At 43.3% G+C, this 27691-nt stretch overlaps 1 protein-coding gene and 1 long non-coding RNA gene across 2 annotated transcripts; both read left to right on the top strand.

The window, feature by feature from the left end:
- Nucleotides 1–9691: 9691 nt before the first annotated feature.
- On the top strand, nucleotides 9692–11485 carry LOC128781991 (uncharacterized). Its single transcript, XR_008428605.1, has 2 exons — nucleotides 9692–9750; nucleotides 10618–11485. It is a non-coding gene; the product is annotated as an uncharacterized LOC128781991 (long non-coding RNA).
- Nucleotides 11486–20013: 8528 nt separating this feature from the next.
- On the top strand, nucleotides 20014–26322 carry NXNL2 (nucleoredoxin like 2). The gene is made up of 2 exons (XM_053932431.1): nucleotides 20014–20322; nucleotides 25878–26322. The coding sequence occupies exons 1-2, from the start codon at nucleotides 20021–20023 to the stop codon at nucleotides 26044–26046; spliced, it is 471 nt and encodes a 156-aa protein (XP_053788406.1). The 5' UTR covers nucleotides 20014–20020; the 3' UTR covers nucleotides 26047–26322.
- Nucleotides 26323–27691: the final 1369 nt, after the last annotated feature.

Raw genomic sequence — 27691 nt, 5'->3', positions numbered from 1 at the left:
CTTCCCTATTCTACATAGGTGTTCATTACAGATCTCTGTACATTTTTCTTCTGAAATCAGTTATGATTTGCTTAACTTCATTTGTATGCAACTTGGGTGAATGGTTTTGCAACCTCACAGTTTAAATACCTCTATGTTTTGACACTGGTTCCACCCACCCCCCTGCAGTTAATTCTTAAATTTGTTTATATTCAATGGATATTGAATATAAACAGGCCCATTTTATTATTTCTACAGGTTCTTTTTTTAGTATTTTGATGCCATTGTTTCTCAGGTCTATGGACTGATCTGTTCAAAGCTGACTTTAGTAATGAACATGGACATCTTCACATTTACTTTGATTTGGATAATCTTGTTACTTCCTAAGGATGTTCCACACAGATCCAACAGATGAGAGGCAATTTTTTTAAATTAAAAACAAAAACCCAACTTTAGACTACTTTAAACACACATTCTTGTTGATCAAAGTGAATCCTTGTAAACAGCCACTGAGGAGAGATTGGTCTTATTTTTCCCTTCTAGGGAAGATTGCTCAGTGGTTAGGGCAGCACTCATCTTAGTTTTGGGCTGATTAATTTTAGTCCTGTGGCACTAACTAGCTACACATGATATATTCAGCTTTGAAATGGACTGGGGAATGACTGATTAAATTATCTTCATAAAGACCTTTACCACGGGATAAAAGCAGTCACTAATTTATTTGATTTTACAACAGTGTTCACTATCTCCTCAATATTTTTAGCTTACAGAGGCAGATGTCTAACTTAGATGTCCATTGACATATTTAAAATATAATCAAATTATGCAGGTAAATGGCCCAAAGTAACACTATATTTCTCCAAATTCTGAATTTTTTGTTCAACAAATACCACTAGCAGATAACAAAACTACAGCTACCTAAAATTACTACTAATTTATACTCTCTAATCGTACTCCTCCAGATAATACAAAAACATGAAACAGAGATCTGAATTGCTTCAAATTTTCCACTTGTGTGTAGAAGGAAGAAAATATCTGAAGAGTGCTAAAATCCTTACTGCAAAAAGCCTGTGATGCATTTCATGCTTTGTTTTGAGATGCTCTTCTGTGGAGTATAAACATTTTTTTACACTCAATATAGGTTCAGGATTGCAAAGATAAGAGTTGCTGATAACTGTATCCTTTTGAGTCAATTAATTAAAAAATGAAGTATGCACTGTGCTGCCAGAGGCAGAAATTTGAGTTCTTCAGACATCTGCTTTTGTGTAAACTACCTGATTATATCACTAAAAACATTTTGGAAATAATGAATGCAATTTCAATGTTTGTTTTTGTTTTTTTACTGGGATTAGTCAATACTCTTGAGCGGCAGAGTAAAGGTGCAGAGTAAGCACCAGAGAAAATCGTGCTATGGAGTGAAAAATGGCCTGTCCAACTGACAGAAATCCTGAACTGCCTTTGGGATGGCACTGGAGTAGGAGGCTCCTGCAAGGTACGGCAGCAAATTAACCTGCTTTTTACTGACCTTTGGACTAGAGCTGTAAGGGTCTAAATACTTAGTTCTGAAGCAATAATCCTTTCTTGACTGGACCAGCTTAAGGTTGGTCCTGACCCATGCTCTAGTGCTCTCTTTGCAATGGGATTAACAACATAAGGAAGGTTCTGTCTTGATGATCTGGTACTGGGGAAGTCCTATCTGACTCTAAGTCTGTTACTTCTATTCAAGATCCAGAGCCATCTCACAGGACGAATTTCTGTCAGAACCACTTGGAGGTGCAGGATTAAATGTGGTTTTACTGTGAACATGGAAGATATCTGCTTTGAAGCTTTAATACTTTCTGTTTATTTAGACAACAAATCTAGCCTTCTAGTGGCAGATGACATAAACAGCATTGAGGTCCTTGCATCCTGGACCCAACTTTCTGCATCTTCACCATGTCCTGTTTGCTGTGATCTGTTCCTGTGATCCCCAGAATTTTTCAGAGTTATCAGCCTTAACAATTTCTTGAATATTAAGATGATTGTGTTCAATCTTCTGAATTGTTTCAACTATAGAAGTTTTGGGTTGAATTTACTGGGATGCAAGAGTGTAATATAGGAGTATTGGGTGTACATATCAAGTGTGGGCAGTAGAGAACTTGTAGGGGTGGCCTTTGTGAGAAAACAGCTGGTGCTGCCCTTGTGTAGGACACAGCCAGCCTGAACAGTCCCACTGCAGGACACTGCGGATCACATTAACCAAGCTATTAGTGCTGCCTCTGAAAAGCATATTAGAGAAAGGGTACAAAATACTGCAAGACAGCTGTGAGAGAAAAGTGAGATTATGTGAGAGCAACAGCCCTGCTGACACCAAGGTCAGGGCAAAAGAAGGGGAAGAAGGTGCTCCAGTCATTGGAGCAGAAGTTCTCCTGGAGCCCTGTTGCAATCGGTTTAAATCCAGAAGAGCAAAGAAAATTAAGTCTCTGTGTATAAAGTGGAAAGAACTTTGAAAATTGGAAATACACCCAAAAACGTGATTAAAACCAAATGAGGTTAGATGTTGGTGTAAAAAAAATTATTTAATAGTTAAGGGGAGGGGAGGGGAGCATATGTGGGGCGACAGGGAGAGAGTGACAGGGGTTAGGTGGACGCATATCACCCTACTAGAAAAGAGACATCTTGTTGCTCCCCTCCATCTGGACTTCTTGGTGGTGAGAGTCCCCTGCGGCTTCTGTGCTATTGTATGTTGGGTTGGTTCAGTTAGGATTTTATTAATGTTAGTTAGGTTGGTTCTCTGTACCCCTATTTTCCCTCACAATGGTTTGCTCCAAGTTGTTTACCACAGGAGCTCTTACACGTCAATCTTGTAGCCACTCCCTGATTTTTCTTGAAAGTTCTGTATCAATCACCCCACCTTTGCAATCCCATTTGTCCCAGAACACTGCACCCACCTCTGTTGTGTTCCCATAGGTTGCCGTGATCCGCGTCACTCCCCTGTTGTCTGTCCCCATTGGGCGAGGGGGATTTCCACCCCTGTCTGCCCACCCCCCATTTAACCCAATGGTTCCTTTGTTCAATTTCCATTTTGTCCATGTGCGCACCTGGGAACAGCCGCTCCAGCCACTGCAGCGGCCACACAGGAAATAAACATTCTCAGCCATGCAGGCAAGGTGTGCCTTCTCTCATCCCTTTGCTTCCTCTCAGCGTACGGCTGCGAAAGCTGCATTACCCACGCCAGAGCACTCAGCCCTAGAGTGCCCGGGCACACGGCAGCTCCGGTCTCACCAAAAGGCAGTGCCTAGCCGGGCGCCCCAGCTGCCCGAGACTGGGACAAGAAGAACAAAAGCCGCAATTGGCACCCGCCATGGGGTGACCAGCAATATATCCGACACAGGTGAAGCTCACCGCTGGGCGCTCCGGAGCCACGCGGGAGCTGCACTGCCACTGAGCCCTGAGCCGAGCGCCATCTCCGTGCGGGAGAGCACTTAACGCCAGACTGAAAACTGAAGCATGGCTCCACGAATTAAGTCAGTGAAAACTGCATCACCCTCGAAGGAGAGCATGCAGAATTCTGTCCTGCTGTCCCTGCGAGGGAGGGAAGTGGAACTTCCCACAGTCAAGAGCAACGAAGGGGAGCTGCTTCTGAGAGCGAGGACCTCGGCTGCAGTTTTTGTTTCTGAAGATGCCGGTTTGGTGAGTATTCAGTGGCAGGAATGGACCCGGCTGAAAACCACCTTCACTGGGGTGGGTTAGCCACAATCCCAAGGGCAGGGATACGTGATGCATGGCACAAGGGGCAGCTGCTGGCAGACTTTGCCTTTTTTTATTTTTTTTTCCACTTTTCCTGCAGCTGAGGGTGTGATCACGTGGGCAGGAAGCATTGGGGCCATGCTAACCTCCCACCAGAGGGAATTTTATATCCAAATTAAACAACTTCTAAAGGTAAAGGGTGGTGGTTTTTCCAAAAGTTCTGTTAAAAATTTTGTTCGGTGGTTGTCCCATGCTTTCCCCAGTGTCTCTGTGGAAGATGTTAGAAAAAAGGAATTTTGGGAACGTGTGGGCATAAAATTAGTGGAGAGAATCGAACACAGGGATTCCTCCATCAAAAATAGCTTTACTAAGATGCATTTGCTAATTTGGGAAGTTATAAGAATGGAAAGGGCGCGAGACGTGAACTGGAGAGGGGGGAAAAGCCGCCGAACAAAACCCCAGTTAGCCCTGAACCCCTTCTCCTACCCTCCTTTCCTTCCCCTCCTTCCCCTAAACCGGGTGGGAAGTGGGGAGTACACTGCCAGTCAGAGGCGCAGGACAGCTCCCAAAACATGGACCATGTTCCTGGCTCCCCCAAGCCCCCCCAGCATCCCCGCCTTAGCGGCATTGGCCATGCCACTGAGGACCTGACCCCAAACCCTCATTCTAATCCCTTTTTCCCAGTTGAAAATCCCAGTTTTAGTGCGACCCCGCGCAGTTCTGTCTCCCTAAAACCTTTTCTTTGTTCCCCTGAGGAAGTCCCGCCGACCACATGGCGGGAAACTGCAGCGCCTTTGTCTTCACAAAATGGATGGCAGGTGCCTGCATGTGCTTCTTCTTCCCACAATCCCTTTGTCCCCATTGTTCCCTTTGTTCCCGCCATTGACCCAAACCCCTCCTGCTTCCCTGTGGGCGTGGGTGCCACCCCCTAGAGAGATTGGGTTGCTCCCCCTCCCCCTGTTCCTCCTTGTTCCTCCCTTTGCATATTCTCCCTCTAGGGAGAGCTCTGTCGTCTCCGCCCCGCTGTCTCAGGAATAGCTCCCGTCTGGTTCCCTGCACCCCGCCTCCGCGTTCTCCCAGTCCCTGGGGATCCAGGGGCGGGGGGAGGGGGGGCAGGAACAGGGCTGCGAAATCGGGCAGCCGTTTTTATCTGTTACTGAGCCTTTCTCAGATTTTGTGGATCGGGTCCAAGGGGCAGTTGAGAGGCATGTAGAGGGATCAGAACTCCAGGACAAGTTTGTCCTAGAAGTAGTACCCATGAACGCCAAAACACAGCTTGAGATAGAAGAGATCCTGAAAAAGCCTCAAGAGAAAGTGGTCGCCTCAGCTGCTGTGCCTCCAAAACACTCTGCTCCAAAGCAGTTTCCATCCAAGCGCCAGTGCTTCCACTGCCATCGGGGGACATTTTCTTGCTCAATGTCCATTTTTAGGGAGTGCACCACCAGGGGCAGCAGGAGTGGGGTGGGGGGAGGGGAACCCCACCTTTCCAAAAAACTAAAGGGGGAGCACGGACTTGCCTCGCATGCAGACAAAAATGAGGCAAGTCGCAGTGCCACAAGAGGAGCTGCGATTCACCATATAGTTCCATCAGTGAGCGCCTGTCTCTCGATGACAGACAAAAGGGAGCCTTATCGGCTCTGACTCACTAACCCTGTCCATTTCTGTTCTCAGGACTGGCAGTTCTTCATAGCAGATGCAGAGCTTCTGTTGCACATCTGCCACTGTGAAACCAGATGGAAAGAAGACCTCTTGAACTGCAGGTACCTCGTTTTGGGGACACAAAACACGAACACACACCACTGGAGATAGAGGTTCCTCCGGTCATTTCCACCCTTAACCCGAGGCTCTTCTATTTCGCGGCACACTGTGTCCACCCCCGCCTCTTCCTACCGAAGGGCCAGGTTATTGCACAGGCAATTCCTATTCCTCATGCTCTGTGTAATGATCTGGAACTCTCAGTCTTTTATGCTGGGAAGCTGGGGGAGGAAAAACCCCTTGTATGGTGCGAACTTAAGTGCAAGGGGCATTCAATACATCTTCAGGGGATGATGGATACAGGAGCAGACGTGATGGTCATCCCACCATACAAGTGGCTGTCACAATGGGGGTTGCAAAGCGTGGCCACACCAGTCTTAGGACTAGGTGGGCCTCAGGCTGCAAGACAATCCAAAAACTTCATCCAAATTAAAGGTCTGAATGGGCTGATAGCCTCAGTACGTCCGTTCGTGATCGACAGCAAAATTACCTTGTGGGGGAGAGACGCCATGTCCCAGTGGGAAGCCAAATTGGAATTTCTGGCCCCCTGGAATTTTTAGGTGCGGCCACTGAGGAGCGCCCCACACAGAAACTGACATGGCTTACAGATAGGCCAATCTGGGTGGAGCAGTGGCCACTGAGTAAGCAGAAACTGCAGGCGCTCACAAAGCTTGTAGAGGAGGAATTGGCAAAAGGCCACATTGTAGAGACAAATAGCCCCTGGAACTCTCCGGTGTTTGTAATTAAAAAACCTGGAAAGGACAGGTGGCGACTCCTCCACAACTTGAGAAAAATCAATGATGTTATTGAGGACATAGGCTCCCTCCAACCGGGTATGCCATCTCCATCTATGCTACCCCAAAATTACAGTCTGTCTGTGATTGATATCAAGGACTGTTTTTTCCAAATTCCTCTCCATCCGGACAACGCTCCTCACTTTGACTTCTCTGTGCCCTCCATCAACAGAGAAGCCCCAGTGAAACACTGGACGGTATTACCACAGGGTCTCAAATGTTCTCCCACTATATGCCAGTGGTATGTCGCCAGGGTTCTGTCCCTGATGCGTGCCAAGTGGGCATCCTGTATTTTCTATCACTACATGGATGATGTGTTGATCTGTGCCCCTGACAGTGAAGTCCTACAAGAAGCATTAGAGGACACTATTAAGGCTTTGTTGGTGGCAGGATTTGAGCTACAAAAGGAAAAGGTACAGTTACTGCCACCCTGGAAGTATCTGGGCCTTGAAATCAACAACAGGACAGTTAGGCCTCAACAGATTCAAATAGATAACAACCCAAAGACACTAAATGACCTCCAGCGCCTGTGTGGATCCTTAAATTGGATCAGGCCTTGGCTGGGGCTCACCATGAGGGATCTATCCCCCCTTTTTGACTTGTTATCCCCCCTTCCGCTTCATTGTTCTAGGTGAGTTACCCCATCTATACGGAATGATATTTCAGTGGGACAAGGGTCAATGGGATCCTCTCTTAATAACAGAGTGGGTGTTCCTTGGCCACAGACAGTCCAAAAGTATCACCAGGCCTCAGGAGCTGATGGTGCAGCTCATCATGCGGGTCTGGGCTCATCTGCAAGTGTTAGCAGGCTGTGATTTCACATGTATCCACCTTCCCATCAAAACATCTACAAGGAAGATGACCAAAGAGACTTTTGAGCACCTTTTAAGACAAAATGAAAATTTGCAGTTCGCTCTAGATAGCTACTCAGGCCAAATTCAGATTGGACATCCTGGTCATCATTTGTTCAACACCGAGTTCAAATTGTTACCAAAAAGAAGTACAGAATAAAAGACCACTCAGAGCCCAGACAGTGTTTACCGACACAGGGAAGTCCCACACTTCCTGTGTGACTTGGAAGGACCCAGAGACTCAGCTGTGGGAAACAGATGTTAAAATAGTGGAAGGTTCTTCACAAGTGGCTGAGTCAGATGCCGTGGTGAGGGCTTTTGAGAGATTTAGCCAACCTTTTAATCTGGTAACAGACTCAGCATATGTCGCAGGAGCAGTGCCAAGAGCTGAACATGCTGTCTTAAAGGAGGTCTCAAACCAGGTCATCTTTGGCTTGCTCGCAAAGCTAATACACGTAATTTCCCACTGCGAGCTTCCCTTTTACGTGATGCACATGAGATCACACACCAATCTCCCAGGCTTCATTGCTGAGGGGAACCGCAGAGCAGACACCTTGGCAGCTCCAGTACAGCTGGGAGGCCAGCCAAACACAGTCGAGCAGGCCAAGCTCAGCCATCAGCAGTTCTATCAAAATGCCCTGGGTCTGGTACACCAGTTCCATCTGCAGCGTGACCAAGCCAGGGAAATTGCGGCCTCATGCCCCAGCTGTCAGGAGACGGCTTTATCAACACTGGGAGCAGGTGTGAATCCCAGAGGCCTCCGCAGTTGTGAGGTATGGCAAATGGATGTCACAAAGGTCCCCGAATTTGGGAAACTCAGAAATCTCCATATATCCATGGATACCTTCTCGGGGGCAGTTTTTGCCTCAGCCCACATAGGTGAGAGGGCTGCAGACATGAGAAAACTCCTCATACATAGGTTTGCAACCTTGGGGGTCCCAGCCACAATTAAAACTGACAGTGGTCCAGCCTATACTTCCAGAGTGTTCAGTAACTTCCTGCAGGAATGGGGGGTCCAACATAAGACCAGGATTCCTCACTCCCCCACCAGTCAGGCCATAATAGAAAGGACTCATCAGACGTTAAAACAGGTCCTCCAGAAGCAGCGGGGAGATGTGCGAGTGCTGTCACCACACGAGAGGCTCTGCAAGGCATTGTTTACCATCCATTTCCTAAAGTGTTCTTTTGACAGGCCAGAACCGCCAGCCCTGAGGCATTTCAAGCAGAATCAAGAGCTTCGGCCAGAAGGGTGACCACCAGTGCTAGTGAGGGATCCGGATTCTAAAGAAATCCAGGGTCCATTCCCACTTTTGACTTGGGGACAGGGATATGCCTGCGTATCCACGCCTTCAGGAGTCAAGTGGATCCCCAGGAGACATGTTAAACCATACACCCCAGGACAACTAGTGAGTCGGGATGATAAGGTGCCTGGGGGTGCAACAAATGATCCCACTAACCAGGGAGTTGCATCCAACCGCAGGCGCTGCAAGGAAGAGGGGGAGTCTACATCTCTTTTAAAAATTTTCCCAAAGCCAAAGAAAAAATCCTCTCAGCTACCTCAGTCCGTTTGTGTTCCCAATCCATTTGTTAGCAAAAAAGTTGTTTTCCTAGTTTCCTTATCCCCAAACACTCAGAGAAGAAGCAATTTCAGCACCATCTTCAAGCCCTCTCCATCTGCAAAGGCAGTCATTGCAGTCACAGCAGAAGACTGAGTGAGGAGGTGACTGCACAAGCAACACGAAGTTTAAACAGCTGTCTTTTTTATATAATAAAAAACAGGGAGATGTTGCATGCGGGGTTGGTTCAGTTAGGGGTTTTAATAAATGTCAGTTAGTCGGTTCTCTGTACCCCCATTTTTCCCTCACAATGGTCTGCTCCAAGTCACTTACCATAGGAGTTTTTACATGTCCATCTTATAGCCACCCCCTGTTTATTCCTGAAAGTTCTGTGTCAGTCACCCCAACCTTGTATTCCTATTTGTCCTGGAACCCTGTACCCACCTCTGTTATGTTCCCGTAGGTTGCTGTAATCCGCGTCACTCCCCTGTTGTCTCTCCCCGTTAGGCGAGGGGGATTTCCACCCACTATTTAACCTGATGCCTTCATTGTTCAATCACCATTTTGTCCTTGCGTGCTACCTGGGAACAGCCACTCCAGCCACCGCAGCGGCCACGCAGGAAATAAACATTCTCAGCCACGCAGGCAAGGTGTGCCTTCTCTCGTCCCTTTGCTTCCTCTCAGCGTACGGCTGCGAAAGCTGCATTACCCACGCCGGAGCGCTCGGCTCTAGAGCGCCTGGGCACGCAGCAGCCATGGTCTCACAAAGGGCAGCGCTAGCTGGGCTTCCCAGCTGCCCGAAACTGGAGAGAAGAACAAAAGCTGCAGTGTGCCTCTCTCATCCCTTTGCTTCCTCTCAGCTTGAAGGTACCAAAGCTGCGTACCCATGCCAGAGCGCTCAGCACTAGCAGGGAGGCAAACACCACAGCCCTGGAGCACCTGTTCACGTGGCAGCTGTGGTCTCACAAAAGGCAGCACTAGCTGGGCTTCCCAGCTGCCTGAGGTCATAGCAGATAAATGCCACACTGTGCCACCACACCACACGGAAATGTATCGCATCCCGTGGATGAAGATACCTTCGGGCAGGTGGGAACGCCCAGGTGCCTCCCTTGCAGGGACCCAGTTTGACGCTGTCCCTCGCAGCACTGCGGGTCTGTTGCGCTGTGCCGCCGTGCCCTGCTGCGGGGTCAGGGCCCCTTGGGGGATCCTGTGGCAGGCCATGGCCCCCCTGTGTCTCCGTGTGTTTCAGCTCCTCCGGGCCAAGGGCCCGCTCAGCTGAGCCCTGTGCACAGCGCAGGATGGGCGGTCACTGCCTCTCACCAGAGGCCTTTTCCCCACACCCCAGAGCCTCTGCCCCCACCTGTGTGTGAGGCCTGTGCAGGCCCGGCAGCTGGAAGCCCCGGGGCTGCGGCCTCGCTCCCAAGGTGTTGAGCTTGTGCTCTGTGAATTTATTCTTCTCCCCCAGCCCTGAGTTGTTACTTTACTTGTCTTCATCAGTGAGTGGTGTAGGGCCTCAGTCAGGGCCCCACTCAGGGTGTGGTGGTATTCTCTGCAACTTTTGTAATACAGTTATGCTGTTGCTGTTGAGCAGGATGGGAACAGAATGACTCCAAGTTAGAAGGCAAAGAGAATGAACTCTGATTTATTTCAAATGCACCGCTCTATATATAGAGAACATCGTGCAGACTAATTTCATTGGTCTTAAAGTAAAAATATTTCACACCATTGGTGCACAGTGAATGACACACGGTGGCAGAACATATCTATAAACAATGTGAACAGCAAGAGAGATTAGAGAATTATTTACATTCTTTCCCAACTGTTTCCCAGGCTCTCACCTGGTTAGAAAAACCTCTCTCTTTCTCTCTGACTGAACTGAGAATATCCATATTATGCTATAACAGGCAAAAGTCCTTCATGAAGATGTTTAAGTCATAAACTATAATATTTCAGTTTCTGACAAGCCTGTGGTCCAGTCCATGGTGAGGCAGCTGTGCCCCCACAGCCCATGGAGTACCACTGAAGAACAGATATCCACACTGTAGTCACTCGAGACCTGGTACCGCAGCAGATGGGAATGCCCTGAAGGAAGCTGTGGTCTGTGGAAAGTCCATCCTGAAGCTGACTCCAGGCAGTACACATGGCACTGTGGAAAGGAGCCCAGACTGGGGCAGTTTTTCTGGCAGTAACTGCAGCCCAATAAGGACCCAATACTGGTGCAATCTGTTCCTGAAGGACTGCAGCCCATGGAATGGACTTACACTGGAGAGGCAGGGAAAAGTGAAAAAGCGTGAGGAGGAATGAGGAGCAATGGCCATCAACTAAAACACAAGAAGCTCCACTTCAACAAGAGGACTAACTTTATGTTGAGGATGGCAGAGCATTGGCACAGGCTGCCCAGGAACATCATGGAGTCTCCCTCTCTGGAGACATTCTGAACCCACATGGATGCATTCCTGCCTCACCTGCTCTAGCTGACTGGCCTTGGCAGGGGCTTTGGACTGGATGATCTCCAGAGGTCTCTTCCAACTCTAACAGTTTTGTGATTACATGAAGGAGCAGCAGAGATGGAGTATTATGAACAGATCACAACCCCTATTTTCCAGTTCCTTGCATCAGCTGAGCAGGAGGAGCAGGTAGAAAATTCAGGAGTGAAGTTGAGCTAGGGAAAAAGAGGAAGGAGGAAGATATTTTTGGTTTGGCCTTTCTTTGTTACCATCCTACTCCTATTTTTAATTAGCAAAAAAAAATATTTTCCCTTGGTTAAGTCTGTCCTACCTTCAATGGCACTTAGTAAACACTGTTTGTGTTTTCATCTTGACTGATGAACTTTTTCAATATTTTTCTCACACAGCTCTGTTGAGGAGGGGGACTGAGAGAGCAACTGGGTGGGCTTCTGACAGTCATGCAAGGTTAACTCACCACAATAGTATAAGGATTTATTTTACTCAAAACATTATATATGATTTCTCTTTTCCTTGCCCAAGATGATTTTCTATGTAACTGAAAATGATAGAATCATAAAATGTCTTGGACTGGAAGAGCCTGTAAGTTCACCTAATTCCAAATCCCCACCTTGGGCAGGGATGCCCATGAAAATTATATGTAAGTCAGTGTTCATGAAGCACAGAAGCTAGCATATGAAACCTGAGTCTTTGACATCTGTCATTCTTTGAAGTCGTCATTTCAGAGCTCTAAAGTACAATCACTGTTTTTTTTTTAACTTGTGGTCAACAAAAGAAATAGGTCTTACCTTCTTAGGCTACTTTTGGGGGGATTTTGTAGTGGAGTCTTCAGCCTATTTAATGACATTGCTTTCTCAATTATTTCTGTGTTTCTAATGATTTTAAAATCAGAGCACATGATACTACAGGCTACAGAATGTTATATACTCTAAGTATGTCTGTGCAAGGGGAAGGTCTTTGGGATTTTATAGTGGCTAGATAAAACATGTACAATATGAATGGCAGTGAATCCCAGCCTTAAAAGAATATTCCCTTAATACAAACAGCAAAACCAGAGATTTCTTATGAAAAGGACCATGCTTTTCAGCATTTCTGATGAAAAGGAGACAGAAAACTCTTAAGAAGCTATCTGCAAACCTGTGAGACAGGTGACTGCAGTGAGGTCTGTGAAAAATGCATATTTTATGATTGGCTTTTTGCAATAGTTACAATGAGTATTATATGTGTAATGTTGGAAAGTTATGCTGTATTAATTCTCTCAAGTAGTGTGTTGAATGTATTTTTAGGTTATAACATAATGTTAAAATAGAAACTATACTATGTAAGATACTTTTTAACTAGCTCAAGAAAGAGATGAAATAATCAAGCAATTCTTCGCACAAAGATAACAATTACAGAAATCCCTAAATTTTCCAGAGGAGAGGAATTTATGGCTTTCCTTATCAACAGAAATGAACTTCTTCAAGCCTGACTTAGACTCGAAGGTGCCTGGGAATTAACAGAAACTTTTTGACAAGTACCAGATGAATTTCTTGTTTTAAATAAAATATATGCATAATCATGAAGTGTTTTGTATATGCAACAGGCTATTGCTTTTAAGGTTATTTCTTTGTTCACAAGACATGCTTGTCACGGCTTAAGTGCCCGAGAGCATCCAGACGTCCGTAATTCTTTGCTTTTTATTGTCTTGTAATTGTCCTAACTCTAAATTTTTATTACTCTAATTGTATTACTATTTTTATAACAATTTTATTATTATTAAACTTTAAAAATTTTAAAAACCAAGTGATTGGCATTTTTCACAGGTCAATGTGCTCTGCCAAAACTCTTATTAGCAGTTTTACTCCTGCTATCAGCTGCAGCATAGATGCATTGGCAGCTTCATTATTGGCAGAAATATTCTAGCTTCAGCACTATAAAACTTAAACTTAAACCGGCTTCTCTAGGACCCGGTCCTTTTTTTGCTAATAAATGATCACCTGAAATACATGGTTTAATGAAATCATTCAGTCAATCTAGCTAGAAGAGAGACTGCTAACAAGGTGGGCAGGAGTAGATGCAGGCTGTCACTTTCACAACTGAAGACTATTCAAGTATTGTCAGAAGAGGCTGTGCAGATGCCAATTACTTTTGTATACAGCTATCAAATTACTCAAAGCAACTGAAACTCCTATTAAAATTCTGGAGTCCCTCCTTGTAGCAGAATGCTTCTTGTTATGAACAAAAAATAAAATTTAAACCTTTGGGAAACGTAGTTAACAATGGTTAAATGTTGTTACAAAGTTAAATGTTGTTAATACAAGTTAAATGTTGTTAATACAAGTAACAAATTGTGATTAGTTATATTAAAACTCAGTACTGTTGTTCATGCATAAAGGGGGAGTGGAACCGGGGAGGAGATGGGGTGCCAATCTTTGTGGAGGGGCAGAGAAACTTCCAGGAGTATTGCATCATAGAACACAACCACAACTTAAATCAAGATTGGAAGAGACCAGCCAATGGGAGGTGAGAATTCCAAAATGATTGGCCAAGACTGCACCAATTTATAAGGCAATCAGCCACGGAGAAATAGACCTGTCATAGCCCCGGTCAGGAGACGAGAGAGAGACTTTAAAAAGCCTGGGGTGTCTGACACCCGGGTCTTTCCTCCAGCCGGTTTCTCTGGAAACACCCCTAGGTTACAATTACTAAGTTGTTGAAACAGTCTCCGCATTAGCCGAGGCTTTTGCTTCCAGTTGTTTGTTTTGTAATAAACAGGCTTAGTTTTTTTAATTAACCTTCCTCCTTTTTGTTACTTTAAAGTTTCTTTCTAAGCCTGTTCGCAACACTTCTGACAATCTGAACTTTCCATCAAAAACTCTGACGAAAAAAGTAGAAAGACCATAGTTGCTTCAGCTGTGGAGGACTGAGCTAGATTCTGCAGAAAGACTCAAAAGCAGCTCTATAATTCTCATAAGGCACATAAATGCAGGATCTAATACTGAATGACTCTGACCCTGAAAGGAATGCACCTAGTCAGAAGTCTCTTCAGGCAAAAGAAAAACCCAACCTAAAACCCTAAATGTCTGCTTTGCTACATGAAACTGCCGAAAGGCTAGAGTGAAGTGAAAAGTGTGTCTGAACTCAAATGAACCAGAGCAGAATTTTACCACAGTATTTTTCCATTTCTGCAGGTGCAAATGTTGTTCTTTTTTGCCATGCAGCTGCTGCTATATTAGATGACACTGCATTGTTTCCTTGGCATACCTGTTTGGAAGTCAGAAAAGTTACAGCACTGATATTTAGGCTATCTAGCACTTGGTAATTTGAGATACACTACTCAGGATAAAGTTAGATGCACAGGATCATTGAATCAGACTTTTTGTAGTGCAAGGAGAAGTTCATACACCTTTGCTAAATTCGAAATCTGTAAAATGGAAAGAATATACCCATAACTGCTGTACTTCCCATAACAGACTTTTTGCATAGTAGGAATCTGTTAATAGGCTGCAGTATTTCCTGATTAAAAGAAAAAAATATTCCTTGCAAACTCTCAAATCCAGCTAATTTTTAAATATTTGTAAGAGTGTTCTTTCACCCTTTCCATATGTGCTATTTATTTACACCAATAATGCTTATTAAACTGGGACCCTGATTTAATGTTGCAAATTTTTACTTAAAAAATAGTTATTGTAGAACCACAGAATATCCTAATTTGGAAGGGACCCACAAGGATAATTGAGTCTATCTCCTGGCCCTGCACAGGACACCCCGTCCTGTGCCTGAGAGCATTGTCCAAAGGCTTCATGAACTCTGTAAGACTGGTGCTGTGACCACTTCCCTGTGGAGCCTGTTCCAGTGCCCAGCAACCCCTGAGATAAGAACCTTTTCGTAATACCCAACCTAAATCTTCCCTGACACAATTTCAAGCCATTCCTGCAATGAGGTCTCCTCTCAGTCTCTTCCAGGCTGAACAGACCAAGTGATGTCAGCCACTCATCATACAGCTTCCCCTCAAGGCCCTTCACCATCCTTGTTACCCTCTTTTGGATGCTTTCTAATAGCTTAATGTCTTATTTATATTGTGGCACCCAAAACTGCACACAGGACCCAAAGTGAGGCCTCACCACCACAGAGCTCTCTGATAATTATTGCCTCTTATTGCTAACAATCTGTTGCCCCAAAAAAGGAAAACAAAAGAAAAGGAGATTGCTGCTGCCGTGCCCACCTGAAGCCCCCTGTCTTCACCTGCCCAGCTGTGGCACAGACAGCTGCAGGGGACACTCCCCTGTATCTCTGGGAGAGTCGGGGAGCGGCTTGGACTGAGTGCTTCGCTGTCAGTCCGGTATGGAGGAGACACAGCATCCAAGGAGAGAAGAAAGGAGCCGACTCAAGGCTGGGGAAGCAAACTTGGTTAAATTCAGGCTCCGAGGAGCTCCAAACACCAGATGATCCAAGAGCGCTCTCTGCATGCCGGCAAACAGTTTAAATATGGGGGTGGTAACAGGGGGAGGGGAACGCCCACTAACCAATGGGGGGATTTGAGGGAGCGGAGGATAAGGGGATAGACGGGTACAAAACCAATGGGGGAAGCTTAAAGGAGGGGCTCCTGGCCCTCGTCCAATCATTCGAACCCAAGGTAGAAGAATCTGGAAGAGAGGGATGGGGAGCGGAGTGATGGACAAGGCACCAAGGGGGGAACAGGGGAATGACTAAGCAGTTTCAGGGAGATTGACATTGAGGGTAGAGGCGGGTTAATGTGTTGGGTTGAGATCAAGAAATTTGCTATTCCTTTTTTTTACTGTATACACTGTGGTGAGTAACTTTGCCTGCTTTCTCACCAATAACTCAGATTATAACTCTCTCTTGCAAAGCACATTTTTATGTATTATGAAAATTAATAACCAGCTATTTTACAAAATTTTATCGATGGTTGCTACAAATTTAACTCTTCAATCCACTGATGTGTTTCCTTTATTCTGTGTGTTCTGATCTCCTTTAGGGTCTGATTTTCTGTCTGGCTAGTATTGACACATAACGGGAGTCACCAAGGCCGGTTGCTAATATGACTTCTTCAGGGATTGCACTACATACAGTACTGCCCAACCAGAGTTTATCTTCATTTGTTTTGTCACTTACATGTTTTCATCAGGGTATAATTAAGTAGATGGTGTGCTAATGATTGAACACAGAGCTAACAAGCCCTCATGCAGGTCACACTCTCCTTTGAGTGAATTTAGTCAGCCTTTGCCTTACAGCTTCTCACTGGATGGATATACAGCCTGCCAACATCAACTGTGCCATGATGGTATGCATTTCCTACAGAATGCTTATAAGCAGATTGAAACTTGGTGTTCTATACATTTTCACTTAAAAATCCAGCATCATGCATATAACACAAGTTTTAAGAGACTCTTTATTGCAAATGTTATTGGAACAAATTCTTTACTACTCAGACCCATGCCAGCTATGAAGAAGGTACATGAAGGAGACAGCAATGGGTATGCTCCATGGAGACCTAGACAGGCTTTCAGAACCTTCTCACACTTTATCTCATATATAGCTTATAGAGACATTAACTCTGCCACAATAGGTATGTGGAATTACTTTGCTTTCAGCACATATTGTATTTTCTTGTATTATTTAGGAGTCATCAAGTCTGAACATTTTTTACTTCCAGTTCATTTCTTCTACAGCTCTTTCTCAGCATGCTGCCCTAGATAATTAAAAGCAAGGGATTATGATTCAGGCTTTTCATGTTTTCTTTTTTAAATTCTCAATTGTGTGTCAAAATCTGGATATGTAATTAACTTCAGTGTTAATTGAAGCAAAATTCACAAGGAAAGTAGAATAATCTTTGCAATGCAAGCACAAATAAACAAAAAGTCTTGGACTTAGATTAAAGACAGGACTAAATACTGTTACCTTGAAATAGTAAAGTAATTTCAATAATAAAAAGCTCTTTTCTAGCAAAATCATAAATGCAATTTTTTTGTGGTAGGGAGTTTTCATTTAATTTTATCCTGGAATTCTCCAGAGGCTTCCACTGAATGAGTATTGTGTGCAGATTTTCTGATAGTGTCACATCACAGCTAACACAGTACCTTGAGACAGGACCACAGGTTCTGTGTAAAGAAGCTCCATTATTTTCAGTCCAAGTGGAGATAGGGGATTGACTAAATCACCATAGTGTTAACACCTCTAACAAAACAATCCTAGAAGACATTTCTGACTGAAACAGGTTTTATGTCTCTCTGGTATGAATCATAAAGTGAGGCATTTCTTATTGGTCCATGTTAGTGTCATGGAGAAATGTCTCTGCATTCAAAATCAAAGGCAGGCGCAAGACAAGATTTTCCATGTTATGCAGCATTTTCAGTTAATCTTTGATATGTTTAGAGAGTTGACCACCTTAAGCTTCCTGAGGGAAAGTATCTGGTTCCTCATGCCTAGCAGCTGCTCCTCAAAGAGCTTCAAGAAGTTTAATATCAAGGTCATGTACGTCCAGCTCTTCTCTCCAAGGAGATGTATGTAGTTATCAACTTTTTTCTCCATGCCTACAGGTCTCAAAGACAATCTCAGTATGTTCTTTTCTCATGGCACAGCCCTTTTTCTGGCTAACCAGCTTCTAATCTGTACAGATGGAACAGCTGGCGTTTCCTTGGGTCATTGCTTCCACTCATAATACCTGAGAAAATACATACACTTTCGCCACCAATGGAAGGAGAAATTGGTAGGAATATCAAGAATGTACCCATGGTAGCCTGAACTTGTATGGAAACTTCTTTCCATTTTTTGGTGATTCTACAGGCTCCGTATGCTTTGACTCCATCCTGTTTCACAATGGTCTCACAAAGGCAGACAATATGGCAAATCAAAAACTCAAGTAAACCTAATTTCTCACCTGTGCTATTTTAAGAACAGGTAACCTTCATAGCTTCTTTTGTCTTCTACTTTTGATATCTGCCTCCAGATTCTGAACTGGGGAACTGCATGAAACAGCACTCAAAAGTTGGAGAAAGGACTGATAGGAGATGTGACAGATGGGAGGACTACATTGTTTTAAATGGCACTTCTGTATTGGAAGCAGATGAGTATCTGGGTTTGAAAACAATGTAGTTTAACTCTCCATGAAAAATGGAGAAATACAGTATTTGAATAAAAGCTACTTTTTAAAAATCTAAGCAATTCTTTTTGGTTTTCCAGTAGAATATCAGAATTGAAGTAACATATTAGTCCAGATATACTTGGAAATAAATAAAAAGGCCTGCTTTGTAAAGATTAATGTAAAAGAATCTCTTAGAAAAGGATGAAAGAACTATTTTTTTTTTAAATGTGTGAATTTTTGCAAAAGAAACAGTCTTTTAATTAGCAGTATATCTTCATAATAAAGGGCAAATGGGGTAAGAGAAATGGCAGGAATGCAGCTCCCAATTCAAACTGACCCTACAACCAGTTTTGATGAGCCTACTTAAAAAAACCCAAGATTGCTGTGCTACTTCTGAGGTTCATCTTTGTGCTTTCTCTCACATGTTCAACTATTTTAAATCATACCATGTTCTTTTTCACCTGGGACAGAACATAGACAAACAAAATTTTCTGGCAAGTCAATGGAAGAAAAGCACATTTCAAAAAGACCTCAAAAGGAAATAAATGTAGGGGAGAATACTTGTGCTCAGTGTATTCCAATACAAATTTAAACTGGAATTCTGACTTGAAGTATTGCTGTTCTCAATGTTCATACTATATGGTCAGAAGATGATCAGATGTAGAAATTGGACTTTAATTTCACTATAAACTTGGTTGCGACTTACCCAACCTAGCACTCGTCATAATTAACATTCATTCCATTCTAGTGTTCAGTATTTGAATCATAATATATACTTGTTACAATTTTGTCTTTTCTGTAAGTAAAATGGACAGATTTTTGAGAGACTGCAGATTAAAACGAGGAAAACTGAAGAGTAAAATCCTAGAATGCACTTGTACACACACTTTTAATGTGGAATATTTTTAAGCTAGCTTCATTAAATACTTGAAGTATCCACTATAAAGATTAGAGTTTATTTTGGGGAATACTGATTTTTTTTTTTTTTAAGATAAATTCTCTTTAATTGGGTTTTGCACAGTTAATGGAAAGGACAGAATGTACGAGGTTTGATTATCACCTTATCATGATCCTTTAATTAAACAGTAATTTAATACCTCTACGACCAAATCATCTTTCATTTCCATTTTTGCAGGTTGCTTTAGGCAGAAAAAAAATGCATATTTGTAATACAATTTTTATTAATTTCTAACTCAATGTCAGCTGGAGGAAAAAAACATAATTCAACCTGAACACATGATAAGTTTCAATGGAATAAAATGAGAATTCCTCTTATCTACCGGGACAGAGAATAAACAGCCCCTTTTACATCCAGAATTCAGATAATTCTTCATGCTGGGGAATAAAAACAAAAAAAAAGTGCTGGACGTCTGATAATAAAAAGGAAAGTTTTTTTTTATTGCCAAAACTGACTCAGCCTTGTGATGAGACCTCCAGGAGAGAGGCAGTGAGCTCCATGGCAAGCTGAAGGGGCCCGGCGCGCGCGATTATTGTTTAAATTTATTGCAAGTTCGGCATCTGCAGCAAGCCTTGAGCCGTACTTAGCTCCTCTGAAAGCCGCCTCGGCGCCCAGAGGAGCAGGGGGAAGGGGCCGCGTCTCCTTGGCTGCGCCGGGCGGTGGGCGGGCGCGGGCGGTGGCGGGCGCTATAAAGCAGCGGCGGCGGTGCCACGGGAGGGTGGCGGTGTCGCGGCGTGTCCGGGCGGTGTGGCGCTGGGGAAGGAGGGTGCGTCCCGGGGAGCGCGCCCCGGCAGCGCTCGGGCTCGCGGCCGCCGCGGTGCCCGTCGCGGGTCCGGCGGTGCCAGCATGGTGGATGTGTTCAGCGGGAGGCTCCTGGTCAGCAAGGATGGCCGCAGCGTGGACCCCGAAGAGGCTCTGCAGAACAAAGTCGTGGGATTGTACTTCTCCGCCGGCTGGTGCTCGCCGTGCCGCGACTTCACCCCCGTCCTCTGTGACTTCTACACGGAGCTGCTGGAGGAGACCGAACCTCCCGCCCCCTTCGAGGTCGTCTTCATCTCCTCCGACCACAGCGCCGAGGAGATGGCGGGCTACATGCGCGCCATGCACGGAGACTGGCTGGCCCTGCCCTTCCATGACCCCTACAAGCAGTGAGTACCGGAGGCCACCCCCGCCCGCCGCCCAGGGCGGTCTGGCCCTGCCGGGAGCGCACGGCCAGCGCCCCTGACCGAGGGCTGGGAGGGGGCAGGCGGGGGGCACTTGAACAGCCGTAATACAGCAGCTCCCGGGAACCTCTACCTCTGCCCCGTCAGCCCGCGCCTGCATTCCCGCTGAAGTCCCTGGAACCCAGGTTGCAGCGTCCTCCGGCCGTGCCCCCGCCCCGAGCCGCGGCTGCCGCTGGCTGTCACACTGCTTGCTCGCTTGGTTTTAGCCCGTTCCATACGTTAAGAGCGCGGCTTTGTGCACCTCGTTTGGAAACTAAAAGATCTTTGAACAAGAGTTAGTAAAGACCCCATGTGTTAAAGAGATGAGTGAGGTAAAGACAAATTAATGGCAAGTGATCAATGGATCAAGTAACTGCTTTTCATCACGGCGGTAATTGTTACTAAGGCTGGTCTGCATTGTCTATGTTAGTGCTCCGGGAAAAGGAAAATGAAGATGCAGCAAAACTTGTAACTGAACTACTTGAAGTAGAGCAAACTGTGAAGAGTTTCAGACAGATACAGTATCAGCTGGAGTTTAGCTGTGGCATACTGCACCTGGTAACTGGGGTGTAAAATTCCTGTGCTGTTCAGTTTCCAAAATGACGTCCCTGTAGGCAGCTTGTTCACGAAAACAGCAAAAGGAAAGGGCATGACTGTGTGTAAGTAACGGGGTAAAGGATGATACCAAGAAGTGTTTTGAGGACCTAAGTCAAGGATGGAGACTCATTTGGATGACTTTCAGAAATCTGATTTAGCTCCTATAAGTATAGACTGGGATTATAGGAGGACAAATAAGATGTTCTGGGTTACTGAAATGGCTGTAACTGGAGACTTGAAATACATGTAATTATTGATAAAGGGATTTTTTCCCCACTCTTTAAATGAGTCGATTGTGGAAATTTTTTTCCAGGTGGTACCAAAGTCAGGAAGTAATATGACTTTTAAATGTAGATTGGTTAATAAAACTTGCAGCCAAATTAATTCTTCTAAGAAAGAACTCTTTTCTAGTGCTTCTACTAACTTCTATCTTTCCTTTTAATTCTAGATCCATCCCAGTGTGCTACCTGGGTCATTTCTGGATGCCCACTGCCAATTTATGTTAGACCTTTTCCCCACTGGCTTAAATATTGTTTTCCATAGTTCTCTACAGTCTTTCCAGGCAGAAATTGTATTTGATATCTACTAATCATAATAGAACGCAGGCAAATTTCCTGATGGAAATGTAGCACTTGAAGTCCCCGCACCCGGCATGCTGTTCAGCATGGCCCATGGGAATGTGCTTACAGCTTCATCCTCTGTGGATTAGAGGACTATTTCTGACTGCTCTTGTTCAAGTCATGCAGAGTGGAGGCAAACAGATAGTTTAATTGGCTTTTCTGTGGCATCCTGTAATGTCCTTCACAGTTCTGTAGAGAAGCATGGCTTCTCCTGCCAGATGACTGTGAGATTGCAGTGGCTTACTGAGGAGAGGGATATGAACAAGTAATGAAGTGATGTTTTTGAAGTTGTGTTTCTTGCGTGTAACAATAAAGGACTGTGTGGAGCTGTTCAGGGTGCTTGGGTTGGATTAACTAGTAGTTTGGTATCAGGGGTATTGGTGAATCATTGTAGACTTAGAGCAGATGTGTAGTCACTAATCCAAACTATAATTCTGGATAGATACTAGTTCTAATTAAAAATGTAATTTTTTATAAATGGGTAAGATAATTGTTTTATTAATATTTTAAAATTTATTAATATTTAAAAAGTTCCATAGCAATTAATTGAATTGGCTATTGTTTTTTGACTGTGTAAAGAAGGCATTCAGTGAGGTTAAAATATCCTGGTTGTTTGCTTCAGTGTTTAAGGTACATAATTGCAGCATAGACTGATGTCTCTTGTAGACACAACAGAGTCAATTTTAAGTATGCAATCCAAAATACTTTTCAACAGTAGAAGCATTGGTGGTGAATTTTGTCTTAAGAAATAGCCAGCATTCATACTTACAGTGTGTAGAGCCTAACACTGCAGTGGCAAGCCTACCTTCAGAGAAGCAAAATACTGAATTCAAAGCAGGATATCCAGACTCTTCCATGATGTCAGTCATGACTATTTTCCAGAGGTGTGACTGCACCTTTACTACTTCATGGTGTCTGTGGCATGACTAATAGGAAATACTGTTCCTGATCCTTTTACTGTCTGCAGGTTAATGTATTTTTTTTTTTTGTTGCCTGAGGCACAGTATTTTGATTCTTGAAGCAGAGTGTGAAGACAGTCTGGTAGGTCTTGGAAGAGAAAGAGGGCAGTAGAGAGGAAAAGCAGGTGTTGGACAGAACATGTCAACAACAAAGACTGTTAGAAAGGACTGATGTTTTGATAATGGCCCACAAAGACATACTGCTGTGTTTGTACTGAACCCTGTGGTGAAAGGCATCAGTTTTTGTGAGGGTGCCTGGTGTGTACAGTAGTTCTTGCAGGCTTCCAGGTAGGCAGGTATTTACTGAGTTGGCCTATACAGCTCAGTAAAAATTAGAATCATGGAAAATGCCCATAAAAGGAAAATAAAAGTTTGTATGTACAGTTTATATTAGGAAGCTTTATGTATGAGGGTGGATTGGCAGCTGCAGAAACACTGGGGAGGATGGGGTGTTAAAAAGCAAAGGTAGAATAATGTTAAGTATCTGAGCAGTTAAGAGTGATTGCTTAGTTATTAGACTTTTTTAGACTGCTATTGCAAAATCTCAGCAGACACTTTAAAATTGAATCCCAAGCATATGATGTGCATGCTTATGACTAAGATTTAACAATGCAGGAATTTCACAGCTAAAAGAAAATACTTACAGCTGTGTATTGTAGGGCATACTGCTAGAAGCAGATGAGAAAGATGCCCATCATTTTTACATGACAGCACTTCCAAGTGAAAGCTGTTATAATTATTATAAAGCTGTTATAATGAAGCTGTTATATAAATGTTGTCAGATATCACATTACACATGTGTATAAAATTTACCATTTATTTTCCCAAGATTATATTATATCTGCCCCGTGTTGTCTTCATCTCAAGAATGCTCTTGCACACAGATGTTCAACCCTTATATAAAGATACTTGTGTTGTGTCTCAGCCTGGGTAGGCAGTCAGGCCCCAGACAGCTGCTGGGTCACTCCCTGCCCCCGTGGAATAGGGGAGAGAATGTGGAGGGTGAAAATGAGAACACTTAGGGGTTGAAATCAAGACAGTTTAATAGATAAAGCAAAAGTCAAAATACACAAGGAAAGCAAGATATGAAATTCATTCACTAATTCCCATTCATTGACAGATTTTTAACAGTTTCCAGCACAGGGGAGCCTCATCCTGTAATGATTGCATGGGAAGATACATCTCCTGGCTCTGAATGTTGGTCCCTTCCCCCTTCTTTCTTCAGCTTTTACAGCTAATTATCGTGTTATGTGGTATGGAACATTCTTTGAGCATTTGAGATCAGCTGTCCCAGTGGTGCCTCCTCACTGGCATGGTAGCAGGAGAAACAGAAAAGTCCCTGATGCTGCATAAGCATATGTTCAGCAATAGCTATAAACACTGGTGTGGTATCAGTGCTGTTTTGGTATGTGAGCTGCTGTGAAGAAAATTAGATCCCAGCCAATGTCAGTATTATCTGAAATAATTTATCAGAAATAAAAAATCTGTGCTCTCAGAAACTTTCATCCAGCCTTCTCATAAGAATAAAAAGATCTGACTAATGGCTGTGACTTCCAGTTTGCCTCAGTCTTAATGTCACTGGTTTTTATTTCTATTTATGGTTTAATGATACCATGAGTTGCCATTGGAGTTAGTCCCATGGCACATATGTGATTTGTGCAGGTGAGTCATGGGATTTTAGGTCCTTGTTGGAGACAATGATCTTAATAAGTTTTAAGAAGCCATTTTTGTGAGCACATACACCTATGTACACAGTGATTAAGAAGAATTGTCTGCAGAACTCTTTCTGAGCCTTGTTCAGGTCCATCGATCTTGAAAGCTCCACACAAATGTAATGGAAATCTGTGCATGCTTCAGTCTGGTTTGATGCAAGCAACCTTCTGCCCTAAGGCTGTGTGAACAGGGTGCCATGCTGGGCTGGATATATGCATTCCCCTAGGAAAGTAAAGTGTGAGATTCTAGTCTCCATACCAAATTACCTTCAGTCTCCTAGTGCTCTGTCTCTGATTACTACAGTCGTGTTTATCATTCACTGAACCAATAAAACACGTCTTCCACCATCTTGTTTGTCATTCAGGTGGTATGAGGTGGTAGTAGTTTTACATGGTTTCTATGCATACTTGCTTTGGAATGTGGTTTTTTTCAACTGTTTTAGCAGATTTTGGAAAGGTCTATGGGGATTGTTGGTTGATTGCTTGTATGTCACAATTCACTGAGAAAGCAAACCTGGTCCATACCCATTACTGCTGCTTCTGTAGTATTTCCTGCATTATTGCTCAGCCAACATAAGGGCAGAGCAGTGTCCTTCACCTGTTGATTTTCTTCTCTTAAGGAAAAATACAGAAGGGAAGGCATGTTTCAGGAATGCCTTATCTGGCTCAGTATTTCACTTAAGTCTTATATTTTAGTTTTTTTTTTTTCATCCCAGGAAATCATTGAGAATGTCTATGTATTTGTGTCAAGCATTTTTTAACAATGTCTACATTTTTTTTCTACTCAAATTTCTTTGGCTTTTGAACCTCATACAGCAAATGTTCTTGCTTGTGGTGATGGCGCTTGGGCAGCATACTTCAATTTAATATTTTAAGTATGTTTTGAGAGAGATGTTGTTAGTGTTTTGGAATTTGGCTATTCTGTTATTGCCTTGTATGTGTTTGTCTCTGGTTCTTCTAAAGGTGCAGAGGAGAAGTTGAAATTTTTTTCTTTGACAACACAGATGGGTGACTCTTATTCCAAATATTTTGATTGCTCGCTTTTCTGTATGTAGAAGGCTCGTTTCACTGAGGGAATTTAAAGAACATCTTCAGTCTCTTCCATTTACACAAAAAGATTATGCATCATGCTTTCTTTAATGGTGATTGCAGAAAGTAGCACTATGGGACACTCGAGTGTATTTGTAGGGGAATGAATATCAAATGCTAATCTAAGTGAGATCCTTCTCCTGTCCTGTAAAAAGGGCCCATCTGTTTTGGGCCAGTAAAAAAAAGGTGGAAGAGTATATCAAACTTTGCTTCTATGGACATCTTTTACACCTCCAAGAGCCTCTGCTCCTGTGGAAACTGCAGGCAGCAGTGATGAGCATTTACAGGAAGGATGCTGCAGCTCTCTGAACTCTCAGAGCTATATTTGACTGTGTAGGCTTCCAGCTATAGCCATGTTCATCTCCTTACAGTACCCAGTGCTCTGCCTCAAACTCTGAGGAAGCCCAGGCACTTATCACTTCTGCTCTTCCATGTGTCCTGGACAGAGTAGCATTTGTAAAGACACTAGGAGTTTTCTTAAAATGCTCCTAATGGTGTGTTTTATTTTTAATTTTTTCCCACAGGGATCTGAAGAAGAAATACAACATCACAGCAATTCCTAAACTGGTGATTGTGAAACAAACTGGAGAAGTCATTACTGACAAGGGGAGAAAACAGATCAGAGACAAAGGGCTATCCTGTTTCCGGAACTGGCTTGAGGCTGCAGATATCTTTCAGAATTTTTCTGGCTAAAATGTTGACAAATAAAAACAAGAAAAAGCATTGTGGAAAAGTTGGTAGAGCTCTGAAAAGACTCTTGCTTTGTTCAGAATGACAAGGTTAAGACTTATATATTTATCTTTGCTTGTAAACAAATATTGGGTTTGACTTGAGGACCAGTTATTCCAGTATCAAAAAAAATGCAATTATTTTGTATTGTTAAATCTGTGGTATTTAATATGAACCAGAGTGTTCCAGATAATACTGAAGAATTTCAGAAGAATGGGCTGTTTGGACAGTAATAATAGAAACCTGTGAAATCTATGCAAGCACTTACTTTGCAAAGTCAGCACAGTAAAAATAAATGCAAAAAACCTATTTATTGATGAGCTTTTTTTCCAGGCAATTAGCACATTTTATTAAGAAAATTAAACTGTTTAATTAACTTTAATAAATTATTGTTTATGAAATATGTCTCATGTATTTCCTTACCTATCTTAACAAGAATAATCAGAAAATGTCATGAATTTTAAATAGAACACATTTGTCAGTACTGAAGAAATATTCTTCTACTTTATTTTATTTTTATGGGATTTATTTATATTTATTATATTTATTTATATTTATTTATAATTCTGCTCAGTTTTCCTTACCCCTATATTTTAAAATGTTGCCCTATAAGCTAAGTAAAGGATTAAAATTAGATGATCTTTGAGGTCCTTTCCAACATAAGCCTATGGTTATATGATGTTAGCTCCCAAGTTAACATCAGGTCAGGTTTTCTTTTGCAAAAATATGTAGAAGGAAACATCAAAAATTATGCCAGGTCTCTCTGATGCATGCTTGTGTTGTAACTAAAGGACAGCTTGATTTGCTGTCTCTTCATGGTTGAGGTCCCAACCCAGACATTCATGCAATTAATGAGCCAAAAAAACCCACTTCCCCATGCAAGACAAGTGTTTGTTGATTAGAATTTAAAGACTTTAACACAGTTGTTATTGTTTCCATTACAAGCACTTCAGTTACTAAGCTTGAAGTCTGGTTGACTCAATTTGGAGCAAGAGAGCCTGTATCCATCAATTGTAGCCCTCCAGTTGTGTGTAGCGTCCCAGCGAATCTCTGTGACCCGAAGGGGGGCATAGTCCCCTAACTGCCCTGAGGATTCTGATCTCCTGTCCATCCCCTGGGCTATGTGCATTAGTGTAGAGGCATTTCAGTGAGTCACCCGAGAGTGCTGATGCCTCAGAGTGTGGTTGTCCTGCAGACAGTTCTTTGCATGCCTGTGCTTGAAGGGTTGCCACTTCAGCCTTGTTTTGTTGATTGTGATGTCCCATCTGCAGTTATTGGCTTACTGACCCCACCCACGACTGTCTCTATTGTTTGTTGAGCTACATTTGCCTTACCATGAGAAAACTTAACAAAGAGGGTCCGAAATTTAATGTGTGTGAGTAGGTAAGAAGCAAGTACACCAGAGAAACTGATTTTTAAATGAAAAATAATAACTCTAGAAAGTGTTCAGCAGAGCTGTGAGTTCTGAGCACCTTTAAGCTGTTTTTAAAATTACATCTGGGTACACCACAGACAATTTCTAATTTTTGCCATCTCACCATATAAATAGTATTCATGGTCTTTCCTAATGAATGCTAAGCTCCTAGTAAATTTTTTGGGCAAGTGAGAT

Source organism: Vidua chalybeata, chromosome Z (genome assembly GCF_026979565.1).
Source record: "Vidua chalybeata isolate OUT-0048 chromosome Z, bVidCha1 merged haplotype, whole genome shotgun sequence".
NCBI classification, from domain to species: domain Eukaryota; kingdom Metazoa; phylum Chordata; class Aves; order Passeriformes; family Viduidae; genus Vidua; species Vidua chalybeata.
The sequence above is the reverse complement of the archived record's forward strand: the minus strand, read 5'-3'. Positions and strand labels throughout refer to the sequence as shown.

Coding starts and splice junctions, on each gene's coding strand:
- NXNL2 (XM_053932431.1), top strand. CDS start 20,021: ATGGTGGATGTGTTCAGCGGGAGGCTCCTGGTCAGCAAGGATGGCCGC. Junction 20,323..25,877: donor TTCCATGACCCCTACAAGCA/GTGAGTACCGGA, acceptor TTTTTCCCACAG/GGATCTGAAGAAGAAATACA.